At 41.7% G+C, this 17,204-nt stretch overlaps 1 protein-coding gene across 5 annotated transcripts in view; it reads left to right on the top strand.

The window, feature by feature from the left end:
- Positions 1–17,204, top strand: part of glce.S (glucuronic acid epimerase S homeolog) — a 46,888-nt gene that overhangs the window by 18,714 nt on the left and 10,970 nt on the right. Inside the window, exon 2 of one of the 5 annotated variants that reach the window (XM_018255226.2) lies at positions 14,408–14,465. The exons of 2 other annotated variants lie outside the window; for them this stretch is intronic. In XM_018255226.2, coding sequence (XP_018110715.1) covers positions 14,419–14,465 — 47 coding nt within the window. In that variant the 5' untranslated portion in view covers positions 14,408–14,418. Of the gene's footprint in view, positions 1–572; positions 690–5,414; positions 5,601–14,407; positions 14,466–17,204 lie in introns of all 5 variants that reach the window. 2 more of the 5 variants (XM_018255225.2, XM_041588188.1) reach the window with 2 other exon arrangements.

Here is a 17,204-nt window from a genome sequence, read left to right as displayed (position 1 = left end):
TACATCCATCTACCTGGCTCTTGACAGTGGAAAGTAGTATTGTGTCTCCCTTGGAACATTATGCACTGATCGTGATAAATCCCTTCAACAAGCTGCTTCCCACTGATGTTAAAGGAAAATTAAAACTCAACAAATAATTATGTTTTGTGCTTCTGTACCAGCCAAAGTCTACGTCTCTTTAGCAGTGATCATCTATGCCTCGAAGATGCCCTCAGTAGCTCTCCATAATCTTGTACAAAAGCAATGTTCTTAGATGATCAAACAGATTTTGTATGCACTAAACACAGCTTATGTTGGGCAATATTAGCTGCCATGTATGGGGGCCTACATTGTATGGCCATAAATAGACTAGATATCTATTGGTCTGGTCAAGGAGACGTCAGTGCGTTGAGGTTGTCCTTTCCCGACCAGTGTTCATAGGTCCCCATTATGACCCAATCGTCGGCATCATCCCAATTTGACTCAGCATGTAGATGTCTGAATGGGGCAAAGATCTGCATGTTTGGGGGAAAAGGTATGAATGAATCTTCACCCTTCAGCTCTGAGTTGTACCCGCTCCACTGTTTTGTTAGGTTGCAGTACCACAGGCGAGAAGTACAGTTTAAATCACTGATGTAGAATTTCAATGGCCCCCTGAGATTGCTTTGCCAATACGCTCACTTTACAGGAGATCAATAAGCCATGTTTTGGTAAGTGATTATAGAGTCATTCTCTTCCAGTAATGTGTAAATGTTTTTCTATTTGAAATTAATGGCTGTATGAAAAACTGCCTCCTTCCTCCACTCTGTGAAAGATTTAATCATTCGAGTAATGATTGGGTGTAACATTAGCCTGCACTTATTGTTGGGGCAGCTCATTAGCTTGAAGGATGTATTGGCTGTAGCTCTTGCCTTGTGTTTTTTTGGGGGGGTGATATTGGGTTCAGGAATTTTGGGGAAGCCAACGTAAAGAACAGATAAAAAGTATTGATAAGACATGCTGATATTCTGTCTGAATTGTATAAAAATTAAGCGAATGTACTCCTGTTCATGCCCAGATTATAATCTGATGATACTTTGGAGGCATTGCATTGCCTAATACCTCTGCCATTGAATTGTAAATAAACTCAGCAGGTTTTAGGTGGCAAATATCCGAATTAGAACTGTTCCCAGGGTCAGAGGTATGCGATAAAGCTCACATTCCAATTTACATTAGAGTTGGTGCTTTTAAATTCAAATTTGTGAGTTTTGACTCAAATTATTTTGAAAATTCAAATTTACCATTCGAATCTTAATTAATCTACCCCTTAGTGTAATGTAGAGTTTGATATTCTAAGACCATTTGCAACTGGTCTTCACTTTTAATTTTCTGCGGTTTTTAAATGAATTTTTTTCTATTTGTTCAGTAGTTGTTTCCAGTTTGGGATTTCAACAGATTATTTCAACAACAGTAAGCAGGGCCGGAACTAGGGGTAGGCAGAAGAGGCACGTGCCTAGGACGCAAAGGCAGGGGGTGCCAGGCATTTACCTCTTCTGATGCCTTAGCCTAGTTTGGACCACTGTGTTGCAGAAGCTGTGCGCGCTTCGGCTTTTGCGCATCCTCGGCACTCTTCTGCGCATGCACACGTGTGCTTCTTCACCGCATGCACGAGCGGCGGGGGACCATGTAGTCAGCCAGGTTGACTAGGGCGCCCGTCCAACTTGGACCGGCACTGACAGTAAGAATAAAGTAAAACCAGCATAAAGTAAAACCTGTATATTGTAAAGTTGCTTGTTTTTAGGGTTTCTATTAGAATCCCTTAACTTAACTTGAAGACTTTACATCCCCTTTAAAAGAGAACTAAAGCTTAACTAAAGAAGTAGCTAGAAATGTTATACGTTATGTTTTGGCCTTTTGTACCAGCCCAAGGCTATCACAACCCTTTAGCAGGGAAGATCTGTGTCTCCAAAGTTGCCCCAGTAGCTCCTCCTCTTCTTTTCTGCCGATTCACTGCACATGCTCTGTGCTGCTGTCACTTACTGAGCTTAGGGACCCACTCACAATATACAGTACACATAGAATAGAAATGTCACAATATAAGGCGGATTAGTAATTACTATAAATAATAACTACATGTCAACACAGAAACCAGTGCAACTAGCATCAGAATTTAATAATCCGCCTTGTAGCATCATCTTATATTACAGGCCAACCTCATTTTCTTCTTGATAATTTGTGAGGACCCCTAAGCTTAGCTTCTCAACAGCTGCTCAGAGCCCAATGAGCATGTGAGTGTCACAGACACTTTCCAAGATGGTGACCCCCTGTGACAAGTTTGAAGTCCTGGATCATTGCTGTTATAGAGAAGCTGAAGCTTTAGGCTGGTACAATAAGGTCATTTATATAAAATATGGCATTTTTAGCCATATTCACTTTTAGGGTTTAGTTTTCCTTTAAGCTAGATGACAATTGCCTGGACTGCTTCCACTATATATTTATAATTTACCTGTATGAGACACTATTAAATATGGACCTGTGAGAGGAGGGAAGTGAGAGAAAGTGGGATGAAAAGAACATTTATTTGGTTGTAGATTTACGCTACCAATCCTCCGTGTTATTTCACAAAATCTATTTCATAGTGAGTATTGTTAGGCAGTATAAATGAAATATGAGGCTTTCAGGCTCTTTTGAGGCTGACTGTAATATGTTCATTTCCAGTGCTGTGCTATAAAGGCCAGGCCTAGCGCTTTGCATAGGGCTCACATTGCAAACCCCTTCTCCCAGACGTGTGACTGGAAACTAACAGTCCTGCTTTGTTTGCTTTGACCACATAGAGCCATTTCATATGTGCTCCTAACCAAGTTGTATTTAGCCTAGCCAGAAATAGGTTTTCTGTGTCTGTTGCTTCTGTCTGCTTTTCCTTCATCCCATTCACCACATGTCTGCAAAGCTTACAAGCTGTTAAAGTAAAATCACAGGTGTGGGGCCTGTTATCCAGAATGCTCCGGGTTTTCAGAATCATTTTTCTTTCCAGAATTTGGATCTACTAGAAATCTTGTAGGCTGGGTTTGCTTCCAATAAGGATTCCTTATATCTACAAGGTACTGTTTTATTATTACACTGAAATCATTTTTTAAAATGTGTTTTTTTTTTTTGGATATAATGTAGTGTATGGGAAATGGCATTTCTGTAATTTGGAGCTTTCTGGATAAAGGGTTTCTGGATAAGGGATCCCATACCTGTAGTAGTAATTCATGTATTCTTGTTTTCAAATAGTACAGTACGAATGATTATATTTTTTTAAGTTGCTTCCCCAACTCTTTTTACAATTGAATGTGGCTCACGGTTAAAAAGGTTGGGGACCCCTGCTCTAAACTATTAATGAGAAACAGAAGAGGATGGAAAGTAACAGTGATGATTTTAAAAAAGCTAATTTTTAGAAAATAGTTTTTAAAAAATGCATTTGAAAAAAATCATTTTTTTTTCTTTTTTTGTGGCGTAAAAGAAATTTAGAATGTACAGTTTCCAGAGATATACACAGCAAAGCGAAAAACTCCTTTGTCTTCTTTTTTAATTTATAGTTCATAATAGAGACAATCTTCATGTGTCACTCCTTTGTCAGTAAAGTCAGAAATGTTGCTCCAGTTCAAAGCATATAAAACTGTTCTGTCTGAAAAAAATTAACTATTCTTTCACTCTTTTCCCATCTGTTATTGTTATGATTTTGACACAGTTGTAAGGTGGAACCATCTTTGTAAGCACTTGGGCAGCCATAATTTGCTTGAAGGGGACACATCTGGCCTTCTAGATGGATAGCCCTGTCATATATTGTTATTATAAATTGTGTTGCCACAGCAGGTGGTGCACCTTCTAATTTATTGTAGCCTGTGTGCATAAGTTATCTTTTGTGCATGCTTTTCCAAAATTGGATGCATAGAGCTGTGGGTGCGATTTGTAGAAATTGGAAACCGACCAGGAGTCAGCAGTTCCTAGGAGCTAGTTCCTTAAAGGAAAACTATACCCTCAATATTAACACTTAAGCAACAGATAGTTTACATCATATTAAGTGGCATATTAAAGAATCTTACCAAACTGGAATATATATTTAAGTAAATATAGCCCTTTTACATCTCTTGCCTTGAGCCACCATTTTGTGATGGTCTGTGTGCTGCCTCAGAGATCACCTGACCAGAAATACCACAACACTAACTGTAACGGGAAGTGTGGAAGCAAAAGACAGAACTCTGTCTGTTTATTGGCTCATGTGACCTAACATGATCCCAGGGGGCGGCCGTTATTTTTTAACATGGCAATTTTTTATTTATGATTACCCAATGGCACATACTACTAGAAAAGTATATTATTATGAAAATGGCTTATTTACATGATGCAGAGTTTTACACATGAGCTGTTTTATGCAAAATCTTTTTTTTTTTTTATAGAGACCGACATTGTTTGGGGGGTATAGTTTTCCTTTAAATGGACTAGCTCCCGAAAAATGTCATGAGAATTCACACCAATAAAGGGTGATTGCCGACTAAGTACTGCTGACTCCTGGTCTGTTTCCAATTTCTACAAATCAGTTGGCTATCACATGGCGGATGGTGCGTGTTGAAACAGAAGGTCTACAAAAGAGTTTGATTTTGTTCACTTGTCTTCTTTGATTCAACCATGAAAACTGACTCAAGCAGAAATATGGAGGCCTATAGCTCATTGGGCGGATTATACCAACTGTGCTCTTGAAAATACAGACATTTACTGACTGGGTCAGTTGTACATCTACCCACTGCTGCTTTATAAAATGCCCACCTCGATGGCTCCTTGCACAGAATCACATGTTCTTCAACCGAAATGTATAGACTTGAGTTGGACTGGCGCTCCGAAAACTCCAGCAAACAGGTGTAAACGTACAATTCTTTTATATTATTAATTTAACGTTTAACACAAGAAGACTTCTTTATTTTGTGCCTCTACACAATTAATCCTAGGCTAAACAACTTTAAATCTGCATTATATGGGCATGTGCACCTGGAACTCTACTCCGAACATTGTATAACTGGATTAACATTTTATGTATTGTAAATAACATAACAGACAGGAAGCTATTTAAGGGCAAAGTGCCCAGAGGGGAACACAAATAAGATTATCCAATAAGAGAGGTGAAGAATATTTTTTCCCCCCCTGGCTGATTTGCCCTTAAATACCTTTCTGTTTGTAATGTTGAGTAGTCCATTATAAAGATATTTTAAGACATCTTGTAGACATGTTAACTGATTAAAAAAACTTAACATTTTAATGCTGTGACCTAATTTTTGAGTGCCAGTCAAATTCAAGTCTCTACAGTGTTCTATCCCCACCCCCAGTTAAAGGTATAGCACCTAAATGTCTCTACAGGTGCGGTGTTCTACTTTCAAACATATAAGTTCCTTGTCTGTATGTTTTGTATGATTATTTAGCTGGTGTTTCCTTGATTCTGTGTAAGAAGTGATCAAGGTTGGCAGCTTCCAGATAGATCTGCTCCTGTAAAACAAACTCCTGAATCTCCGTATCAGAGCCAACAAGGGACACAGAAAGCTGTGATCATTATGCAAAATGCAAATGTCAACGTGGGAGAGACGAGAACAAGAAAGGGAGTCTGCAAGGTATTTATTTTTAAGGGTGGGATATTGCCAATGAATTGTGAGAATAATGTATGGTAGCTATGAATGAGCCCTTGTTAAAATAGATTTTTTTTCTATGTCTAGAGCCCCTTTAAGGGTATTAAAGGAGAACTAAAGCCTAACTAAAGACGCAGGCTAGAAATATTGTACATTATATTTTGGGCTTCTATACCAGCCCAACGCAACCACAGCCCTTTAGCAGGAAAGTTATGTGCCTCCAAATATGCCCCAGTAGCTCTCCATCTTCTTTTCTTGTTGATTCACTGCAAATGCTCTGTGCTGCTGTCACTTATTAATCTTAAGGTGGCCATACACGATGTCGCCAACCGAGCGGATCTCTCTCCGTAGGGCCCAACGATCGGATCCAAACGAACGGGCTGGTCGGATCGCGGGACCGCATCAACGAACAGATGCGGCGCCATCCGACAGGATTTTTTGTCCCATCCGATCGTGATCTGGCCGACTATCGTCCAGATCTCGATTGGGGGGCCCCATACACGGGCCAATAAGCTGCCGACTCGGTCTCTCCGCAGCTTTTATTGGCCCGTGTATGGCCACCTTTGGGGACCCACTCACAATATACAGTACACATAGAATAGAAATGTCACAATGTAAGACTGATAAGTAATTTATTACAGATAATTACTCCACGGCAGCACAGAAACCAGTGCAATTAACATCTGAATTTAATAATCAGCCCTGTAGCATCAGATTATATTATGATTATTATATATCATATAATTTTCTGCTTGATATTTTGTGATGACCCGTAAGCTTAGCTTCTCAACAGCTGCTCAGAGCCCACTGAGTGTCACAGACACTTTCCAAGATAGTGACCCCCTGTGACAAGTTTGAAGTCCTGGATCATTGCTGCTATTCCGAAGCTGAAACTTTAGGCTGGTGCAATAAGTTCAGTATATAAAACATGATATTTTTAGCCATATTCATGTTTAGGGTTGAGTTCTTCTTTAATTTGCCTTTACAGCATATTGCTTTGCCAAACTTCTAATGGGCAAAATGAATCTTCAGAGGGGCCCTGCACACTCCGATCCCCATCCTCCTGCCCTGCTGGGGCAGATGTTTTTTTATTAGCTGTAGAGGAAGCAGACCCCACAGTCCTGCCCCCTGCAACTGTGGGGTCTGCTTCTTCTATAGTTACACCATTGAATCAACAGTCCCATTTTATACACGCTTTATTTGATGCACCTAGATCTGTGTAGATCCTGCTTTACCCACCAGAGGTAGCAGGGATTGAGCTGTGTCCTCTGGGCTTAGAAGACAGACAATGGGAGCACAGTGATTATCCATAGAGTGTGATTGTGGAAGTGTCATGACTGCTGATTATATGTCTCTGAGCAGTCAGGGGGAAAATTCCCAGAGGATCACAGGATGCCTCCAGAATATCATCTCTACATTAGTCTCTCTCTGCTGAGAAGTGCATGCCACCTTGGCATCTCTGCTGCATTTACTTCGGTCAGGCCCGGATTTGCGGCAAGGCCACATAGGCCCGGGCCTAGGGCGGCAAAAAAATAGGGGCAGCATGCCGCCCAGCCGCGTCCCCATTCAATTACAGCAGCTGGGAAGTGGAGGTGAGGTGGGCGCTAGGACCGCGCGGCCGCCTTGTCGGACCGCGCGGCCTAGGGGCGCCCGTCATCGAAATCCGGCGCTGACTTCGGTCCTGCGTCACATTGTTATATAAACACCTGTGCTTTGGAATAAATGCTCAAAGTATTAACTCTATGGGATCTATTTAGCCTCCTATTGAAAATAAATGAGCTAACCCATTAAATCTTCTTGTTAAACATTTTTTGTTTTTAAAGGGATACTGCACATGTTGATCTTAAGTGGCAGTTTGGTGGTAAAGTAAAACAGATGCAGTAGTATCTAGTCACCGTCTTGTTTTTCTCATTCTTACTGCACTAGACCTATGAAATTCGGTTGCTCTAGATTACTTAAGCATATTTATGCCTACGTGGTATGTATAGGGAACTGTGCCAAGCCTGAGCTGAAAATATGGGTGTGGGATCTGTTATCTGGAAACCTGTTCTCCAGAAAGCTCAGAATTACAGAAAGGCCGTCTCCCAGATACTCCGTTATAATAAAATAATCCAAATTTTTTAAAAATTATTTCCTTTTTCTCTGTAATAATAAAACAGTACCTTGTACTTGATCCAAACAAAGATATAACTAATCAAAACAAGCTTACTAGGCTTATTTAATGTTAACATGATTTTATAGTAGACTTAAGGTATGAAGATCCAAATTACATAAAGAGCTGTTATCCAGAAAACACCAGCATTCACCTGGATAACGGGTCCCATAACAGTAGACTGTTGCAGAGTGGTGGCAGGGTGTTCGAGGTTTCCCTGTGCAGTGAAAGATAAGGATCTTTGATTGTGCCTTATACATATTTCTCAGATATGTCTTTGCCCCCAGTATAGTAACAGTTTGAAGGCAGAAATATAACCTGGTGCCACGATAATAGTGAGTTATTTTTAAATGCAGGGTGCAGAAAATGTTTTATCTGTCATTTCCAAAAACTACACATACTCATACAGTAACTAGTAGTCAATGAAGTCAAAGGCAACTGGACATTTATGGGGTTATAAAAAAGTCCGAATGCAAAAAAATGTAAAAATTTGAGGGGTTTTTTTTACTATAAAATCCAAATTTTTTGTTGAAATAAAAACAAAAATTTTTCAGAATTTATTAAATCACGAGGGTGCCAAATGTCCGGAAAAAAAAGTACTCCAACTCAGACCATATAGTTAATGGGAGAAAATATCCTGATCTGCGCTGGGTTTTGTGCAATAATCCGAAGATTTTGTGGTTTTCTGGCTTTGAATCCGAAAAACTTGTATGATTTCAATTTTTCATGTTTTTTTTTTTTTTTTTCTCACACAGGAAATTTTCGGAAAAATGTATTGATAAATAAAGGGAAAAAAACCCTTGCGGATTTGGTCAGAGTAGTTTTCAGATTTTCGGATTTTGATAAAAAGCCCCCTTAGAGTTTTCTTGAAAACTTTTCTTTTTTTTTGTAACTTGCACTTTATTGATTTTCCAAAGAAAACAAAAAAAAAACAGAAAGTACATACATTTCCAGAAATGCCCAACAGTCATGGTAAATAACAACGGCATATTATTAGCAAAAGTCAGGTACATGAAATACACATCCGTGAAAAGAGAAATCATAAATAGCAAACAAGGGAGGGGAGGGGTTAACAAAAAAGAAGAGCCAACCCTAATCGATACCTTCAAGCGTATAAGGCGAAATCAGCCCAGAGATCCAGTCCCTTGCACACACAAAAAAAAAGGATACAAGAAATCATCAGACTTCGTACGAGTGAGCATCTGCAGTCGTGAGGAAGTAGTTCCAATTACCCCAGACTTTATCATATAAATGTAAGGTGTTACTTATTCGTAAGGTCATTTCCTCAAATTTCTTATTACTATCCAACCGCGAGATGACCTCCCGAATAGTAGGAAGGGTAGAGGACTTCCATTTGGAGGTGATCGCCAACCGTGCCACCGTCGCCACCTGATTAACCCACCTTTGACCAGCGTTGCCGACCCCAGTGACAGGTAGGGCCAATAACAAGTGTGGCATCTCAATAACCAGAGGTTTTTTAAAAACCTTCAGTATCAGCTGAACAATATCCCTCCAGAAAAGTGCTAGTTTCGGACAATCCCATAAAACATGAAATAGAGTGCCCTTGTGTAGGCAGCCCCTCCAGCATAAAGGACTACATTGAGCGAACATTTTAGAGAGGCGGTCCGGGGTAAAATACCACTTCATCATAGTTTTATAGATACTCTCTTTTTGCTGGGTGCACACCGTCATTTTCCGTGCATTCTCCCACATCATCCCCCATTGGGAGGGAGACCATTCCTTCCCCATACTTTTTCCCAGTATTGCATATAAGTGTGTTTAGGGAATGGCTCTCCTGGAATGGTATTAAGCAGACTATATAATTGAGAAATCAGCCCCTTGCAAGGGAAGCCGCCACTCAATATTCGCTCAAATGGAGTCAGCTCTATCCGGGGGCGATGCCCAAACAAAGATGCAATATAATGTTTGATCTGGAGATATTCCAGCATTTTCCCTGTGTTCCAATTACATTTTCTAAACAATTCGTCATAAGTATACAATTGCTTCTTCAGCGGGTTAACAAAGTCATGTATCCTATTAAACGCATGGGCTGCCCAATCTAACTGATAGGATGGCCCTTGGCCAGGTTGGAAGTCCGGGTTAGCAGAAAGCAACAGCAGGGCAGAGGGGCGTTTGCTAATTCGATATTTCTTTAAGCAACGGTTCCAGACCGAGAGGGTGAAAGCAATAGGCTTCGGGGCCAATGCAGATAACTGGACTCTAGGGTGGTTTGTTAAAATCAGGTTACTGATATGGTAGGGGAGGGTCCACGTGGCTTCCAATCGAGCCCACTTGGTAGGCGCTTGAGGTTGTAACCAGGCCAGAGTTTGGCGCAGATGTGAGGCCTCATAGTATTTGCTTACGTCAGGCACCGCAAGGCCCCCCTGATGCCGCCCCGCTAAGAGCACTGAACGCGGCAATCTGGGTTTCGTTGTTCCCCATATGAATTTAAGTAACAATTTCTGAATATGGCCCAACTTAGTAACAGGGAGGTGGACTGGTAAAGTTTCAAACAAGTATAGAAGTTTAGGGAGCACTGTCATTTTGACAGCGGCTATGCGCCCAAACCAAGAGATACTATGAGACCCCCACTCCAGCATATCTGTCCGAATCCGATCTACCAGGGGCACGAAATTTGCTCTATATAACTGGCGATAATGGGGTGTCAACTTAACTCCTAAGTAGTTTATATGTGATGTCTGCCACTTATAATGGAAAGTCTCCTGAAGCGCCCTTTTAGCCTGTTCACCAACATGAAACAGGAGAGCCTCTGATTTAGCCCAGTTGATTTTGTATCCTGCTACTAAACTATATTCCTGCAACGTGCGGTGGAGATTAGGTAGGGAGACAGGAGGATTACTGAGGGTGAGCAGGACATCATCAGCAAAAAGCGATATCTTATATGTGTCAGACCCCACTGAGATTCCCGCAATGTCTGGATGATCCCGAATTCTGGCAGCTAACGGCTCTATGCTGAGGGCATATAGCAGGGGAGAAAGCGGGCAACCCTGCCGTGTACCATTTCTGATATGGATAGGCATGCCGGCATCGCCATTTAATTTCAAATAGGCAGAGGGAGTCGTCTTGAAAACTTTTCAACAGTCATCCGAGTGGCTTCTTCAGTTCAACTGAAGTGGTAGAGAATTCCTTGGCATTTAAACCCTTGAGGGTGGTTAAGTCACAGACATCCAATCACAATGGTTCCATTGAACTTCAGTAAGGTGTTGGCTGATACTCACAGATGATGATCCAGTCAGAATGGTACCATCATTTTTAACTGAGGCATGTACTGTATATGACTGGAAGTTTGAATTGTTGTGAAGCCGCCTGGGTAAGGATGTCAAAACGGTTGACAAAATGTATGTTGATGACCAACGTGTCATCTGTTCAGTGATCGTTTTTCCACTTTGGCATAAATTGCTTCTTTCAGACCTCTTTTTAAACTGTTCTCTCTATCCAAAATGTGTGTGCACATCGTTGTCCTCAAAGGAATGGCCCTTTTCCATGAGTCTAGTCCTGAGGAGTTGGCTCTTCTATGTTGTGCCATTCAGTTGAACTGAAGAAGCCACATTTTAATAATAGTCAAATTGAAAATTCTAATTTTAATTTTCAAAAATTTGCTATTGTCAAAACACATTCGACTAGGGAATTATCCAAAATTATCATATAATATACAATTCGACTATTCGCCACCTAAAACCTGCCAAATTCCTGTAGAAGTCAATTGGAGAGGCCCAGTGACCAATTTGGAGATGTTCGCAGCCTTCCTGACATTCCAGGTTTTTTTCGGTGAAAAATTCGAGTTTGGTCGAATTTGAATCTAATTCGATTGGAGTTTTCGGGTCAGTAAAATTAGTCTGAGTTTTAGATATTCGATTTTTTAAATAAATAACCCAGTCGAATTTCAAAGAAAATCAGAGTTAAAAAAAACCTCACATGAATTCGAAATTCTAACCTTGATAAATCTGCCTCTAAATGTCCAGTTAACTTAATTCTACTAGATATTGTATATCATGACGTAAATAAATGAGAATCTTCATAGATACACTTGCTCATATTGACGGATACAAGCTAGTATACTGTAGTATATAATGCTTACTGGTGTAGTGTGTGGGCAGTGCAATGGGATGGGTTACAGTTACCACAGCATCCTTCCTCAACTGAGCTCCTGGTTAATGAAATGAATAAGGAATTCAAAAGAGAGTGGAGCACGTTTTAAGTGCACATTTTATGCTGTCAACGAGGTCTGCAATATACAGTGGGGTTATTCAGAAGAACTCTGTGAAGGGCCATTTGCGGCAGGGTTTTCAAAAGGAAGAAAAGCATTTTTTTTTTTTTTCTTCCTTTGGTTTTGTTATGTTTAGATACATTTTAAACCGTTGAAAATGGATGATGATGTTCCTCTAGAGGTTATCGTGTCTATGCTGCATTCTATCTAAGTATGGCTCTGTTTAATCCATAAGAGCTTTATTTAATATACACCCACACCCTAAAACATATCAACATTGAGGATCAGAACTCTTATACACTTTCCTTTCAGTGTTTCTATGAAGCATGCACAGGCCAATCACTGAGCTTCCAAACCATCCATCTTTGCTCATCTACAGACATTTGCAGACATTGACAGATTCAGACGGGTCTGTCATAGTAACAGGGGATTTCATGGTGGGCCCAAATGTTAGTCAAGGATAATTACCATCAGTTCTTTCTTATTTCCACCACTGGACAGTACACAACACCTATAAGATTAAGCACGTTCTACATATTGATTTAAGAGGGGGGATTTTCTAAACAATATCTTCACATTTCTCTATATCCTTTAGCAGACTGGTCCTTCTCATACGGAAGGGCAATGTTTGTTTTTGGCACATCTATACCCGGAAATTTCTATGCCAAGTCTAGAGCTCTTATTCTGACATTTGTGTTTTAGGAGCTGCCCCCTTTAGTGATTGCTATGCACCTTACTGTAACCTAGCAACGCCAAGGGGTTATTTTGGTGTGTGGCTGCAATTATAAACCTTCATTTACACTCTCAAAATGAACTGGGAATGTGTGTGGGTTTGGGATGCTGGGAAATCTGCTCGCTTCTGCTGTGTTGGAGTATGGAAAATGCACTTGGCTGGAAATCCTTCTGTGAATTGCTCAGGTTTTCCATAGCTTTTTTTTCTTTAAAAACAGAGCACTACAGGCAAAAACACAACTGGGTCTGTACCATTGTACAGCTGGTTTACTGTGCCTTTACTAATATGTCCAAATTAACAATCTACCTTTATAGGGGCTTCATGATGTTTCAATCTTGTATAAGAGCTCTGTGGATGTTTATATATGCTATGGTCATAATTTAGTATCCTGCCTAGATTGCTGAAACATGCTGCTCTCTGCACTCCCTGTCTAAAGTCACAACTAAACATCACAAATACTACCACCACTCTACCAGCCCCTGCACTGGCTACCTTAAAGGGCCAGTGTATGATACATTTTGAAAATCGAATTTGAATTTTTTAAAAAACTTAAATAGAATTTTAACTATTCCCTAGTCAAATTTGAAATTTGAATTTTGACTTTGACCCTTGATAAATCTGCCCCACCCCCCATGTCCTGGGCTTTTTCACTTGCTATACCCATCCTCTGGAGTTCTCTTTCCCATTACATTAGACCAGTCAACGTGTTGCTCTCTAACCCCTTAATGTTGCTCCCAGTGGCCTCACACCATGTTCTTATTTTTGAATTACTGATTTGGAGGCAAGTTTTTGTTGCATAAAAACCACATGTACTGCCAAACAGAGCCTCATGTAGGTTGACAATCCACATAGGGGCTACCAGATGGCTAATCACAGCCCTTATTTGGCACCCAAAGAATATTTTTCATGCTAGCATTGCTCTCCAACTCCTATTACATCTGAATGTTGCTCACAGGTTCAAAAGGTTGGGGACCCCCAGCATTTTCAAAGGACTTAAAAACTAAATTGTCAACAAAGTTTGCAATGCATTACCGCAACAATTTCCCAAGCCACGCATGGCAGCAAATCACCAATATGAGTATTCCCGCCCCCACAGGCCACTGGACATGAAGGGGTTAAGCCAATCAAACTATAATATCCGCCCCGCTTGCCTACACCCTTTGTCTTTTTTCCTGTCCAGGTCACAGAGTTTACTGAATGCCAGGGGGTTTTCCTGCGCCTCTCTCTCCCTCCTGATGCCTCCCAAATGCTCCCCAGAGGGGATCGTTGAGGAGAAGGACCTGTAGGCTGGGTCAGGAGCTCCACTGTGGTTGCCGATAGCTCAGGCTGGCGTGTGAGCGGTGGGGCTTAGCGGCGTCTCGGACATACAGTACCACGGAATATTCCTGCTGTGCAGTGGATCAAGGCAGTAGAAGGTGCCGTGCGCAGGCGCAATACTCAGACTGCGCACAGGAGAGTCCCCTCCCTGAGCCAAAGTAGAACATGTGTTCCACGGGGAACGCTCTTGCGTTCCAAAGCAGACAACACTTCCGGGTAGCACTCTCTTAGGGGACGCGGGTGGCTCCCTCTGTTCACATCACTTGCGGAAGTGATAGCGCTGGGTGAAAGTGATAAGCAAAGCTACATGTTTGCACGGGATTATGCTGCAGTGGAATAATCAAAATACTTTCTGTTGTTAGGTACGTTCAGTATGGAACAGTCTGGCTCTGTGAAAGGGATGCAGCCTAAAGTATCTAGGTAAGCTGAAGACAAGGATTCTATTGTCAACTATTGGAAGAGGGGGGAAGAAGGCTAATTGATTTTCTTTTATTATAGCCTCTCTGCCTCTATGGATAAGCCTGAAGGTCATCAGTCGAGGAAGTGGTCCAGGGAAAGTTTGCTAAGAAATATCCTATTGAGACAAATGCTAAATTGTGGGATAATCCGCCCAAGGTTGACACAGCAGTGGTTAGGTTGGCACGAAAGACTACGTTGCCAGTGGACGCTGCAGTTGCATTCAAAGATCCAATGGAGAAACGTATGGAATTTGACTTGAAAAAAGCTTTTGTCTCGGCCTGAGCTGCTTGTAGGCCTGCGGTGGCATTATGTCTACGTCAATAGCCATGAAGAAATGGGTCAATAATCCAGAGGAGGCGGTAGCCACGAATGTAAAAAGATCGACTTTAAGAGAAATGTTGTCAGATCTCAGGGTGGCAGTGGATTTTGTGGCAGAAGCTTCTCTTGATTTGGTACATCTATCAGCCAGGTCTATGGCCCTCTCGTGGCAGCGAGAAGGGCTCTCTGGCTAAAGCCCTGGTTGGCAGATTCAGCCTCAAAAACGAACTTGTGCCAGCTTCCATATGAAGGTGAGAGATTGTTTGGAGAGAATCTAGATTCTATTATTAAAAAAATTTCAGGAGGCAAGAGTGTGTTCCTGCCACAGGAGAAACGATTCAGACGCCAAGGGGCTAGACCGGAATCTCCAGGGAATAGGTCCTTTCGGAACACAAGACACACAGAGTAGACAGGCATCCTGAAAAAGTGGAAAAGAAGAATCTCGGCAATCGACGAGAAAAAATACCTCTTTCACGCCTTGAGTAGAGTACAAATGAGATAATGCTGGCCCAGGCCGACAAAGTAGGGGCGCGTCTGGCACTCTTCAAGGAGGTTTGGGTCGAGAAAATTCAAGATCATTGGGTCTTGGAGGTCGTGAAAGATGGATATCGTTTAGAATTTACAAGAATTCCAAAACGCGAGTTGTTTTGCTTTTCCTCAGTCCCAAGAATTCATGGGGCAGGACAAATATTCAAGGACTATGTCACTCAACTTTTACAAATAGGAGCAGTGGAACCAGTGCCTCTTTTACAACAGTGGCGAGGGTTTTATTCAAAACTTTTTCTAGTGAGAAAGGCTACGGGAAGCCTCTCCACATCTCAGAGGACTTTCACAAAAGTGCTAGTAACAGTAATAGCCTTCCTGAGAGTGGAGGGGGTGTCAGCCTTCCACTACTTAGACGACATCCTCTTGGTTGCCAGTTTGGAGGAGGAAGAAGCAGAGACAGAGCAGTGGCTGTTTTGCAACAGTTTGGCTGGATAATAAATTGTCAAAAAAGCCACCTAGTCCCAAAACGAAGTTTGGTGTTTCTGGGTGCAGAACTAAATACAATATGGGGACAGTGTCGCTTCCACAACAAAAGATATTCCACATAGTGGAGCAAGTGGAAGCCTTCAAAAAATTGCCAAAGGGTGTCCGTCAGGGGATGCATGTCCCTTCTAGGTCTCTTTTCCTCTACAATTCAGATGCATTGGGCGAGGTGGCACATGAGACCTCTACAATCTTTCCTTCTAAGTTCAGGAGCAATCAATCCTCTCAACTTGAGGCAGTTTCTCCTCATAACACAATATGTGAAGTCAAGTCTGGACTGGTGGTTGAATCCATAGAATACTCGAGTTTGCCTCTCAGACAGGTTGCGGTACAATGCTGAACGAGGAATCTGCCCAGGGCAAATTAAATTTACCCCAACTTCCTTCCAATCTTTTGGAACTAAAAGTGATAATGATGGCCTTATTAGTGTTTGCAGAAAAGATTACTTACTGATGGTTGAAAATTCGCTCAGACAACGTCACGGCAGTGGCATATGTCCGGAAGCAAGGCGGAACCAGGAGTGGTCAGCTGTTAGTGGAGGTGGAGACCATTATGTCATGGGCAGAAAGAAACCTAGAAGGTTTGACGGCCCTTTATGTGCCAGGGAAAGCAAACATCCAGGCAGACTTTTTAAGTCAAAACACCATAGATTCAGGGGAGTGGTGTCTGAAACGTTCAGTGTTTCAGGAAATAATACAAGAGTTTGGAAAACCGGATATAGATCTAATGGCCACAGATCACAAACACAAATGCAAAATGTTATTTTCAAGATACCCGTCTCAAAGGACCAGTGGTGTGGATGCACTTATCCAGAGCTGGAGAGGGATATTCGGGTATGTCTTTCCACCCTTACGAATGATTTGGAGGTAGTTGAAAAAAATAGACACAGACGAGGCTCTAATGATTGCAGACGGACGAGGCTCTAATGATTGCAGTAATCCTGTTTTGGCCAAGATGTCCTTGGTTTCCTCTCTTGAAACAGATGGCAGTACAACCGCCAATGAGGTTGCCAGTTCTGGGAGATCTGTTGATGCAGGGTCCAATAGTCTTTCAGGATGTGGGCCGTCTGTCTCTGACAGCATGGAAGTTGAGAGGCAGAGGCTTGCAGATGCAGGATGTGGAGCGGAGCTGACGGATTTATTATTAAGATCCAGGAAAAAGTCCACGTCTAGCCAATACTACTGAATGTGGGCCTGTTTTGTCAAGTTTGCGAAGAAGACAGGATTTGACCATAGGAACCCTTCAGTAGAGGTAGTACAATTTTTCTTTTCGGTGTTTCAAAGAAATCTGGGGGTCAGCACATTGAGAGGACAGATTTCGGCCCTTTCAGCATTAAATGGAAAAACATTGGCT

The sequence above is a fragment of the Xenopus laevis genome, chromosome 3S, assembly GCF_017654675.1.
Source record: "Xenopus laevis strain J_2021 chromosome 3S, Xenopus_laevis_v10.1, whole genome shotgun sequence".
Classification (NCBI taxonomy): Eukaryota; Metazoa; Chordata; class Amphibia; order Anura; family Pipidae; genus Xenopus; species Xenopus laevis.
This window is presented reverse-complemented; position numbering and strand designations above follow the sequence as displayed.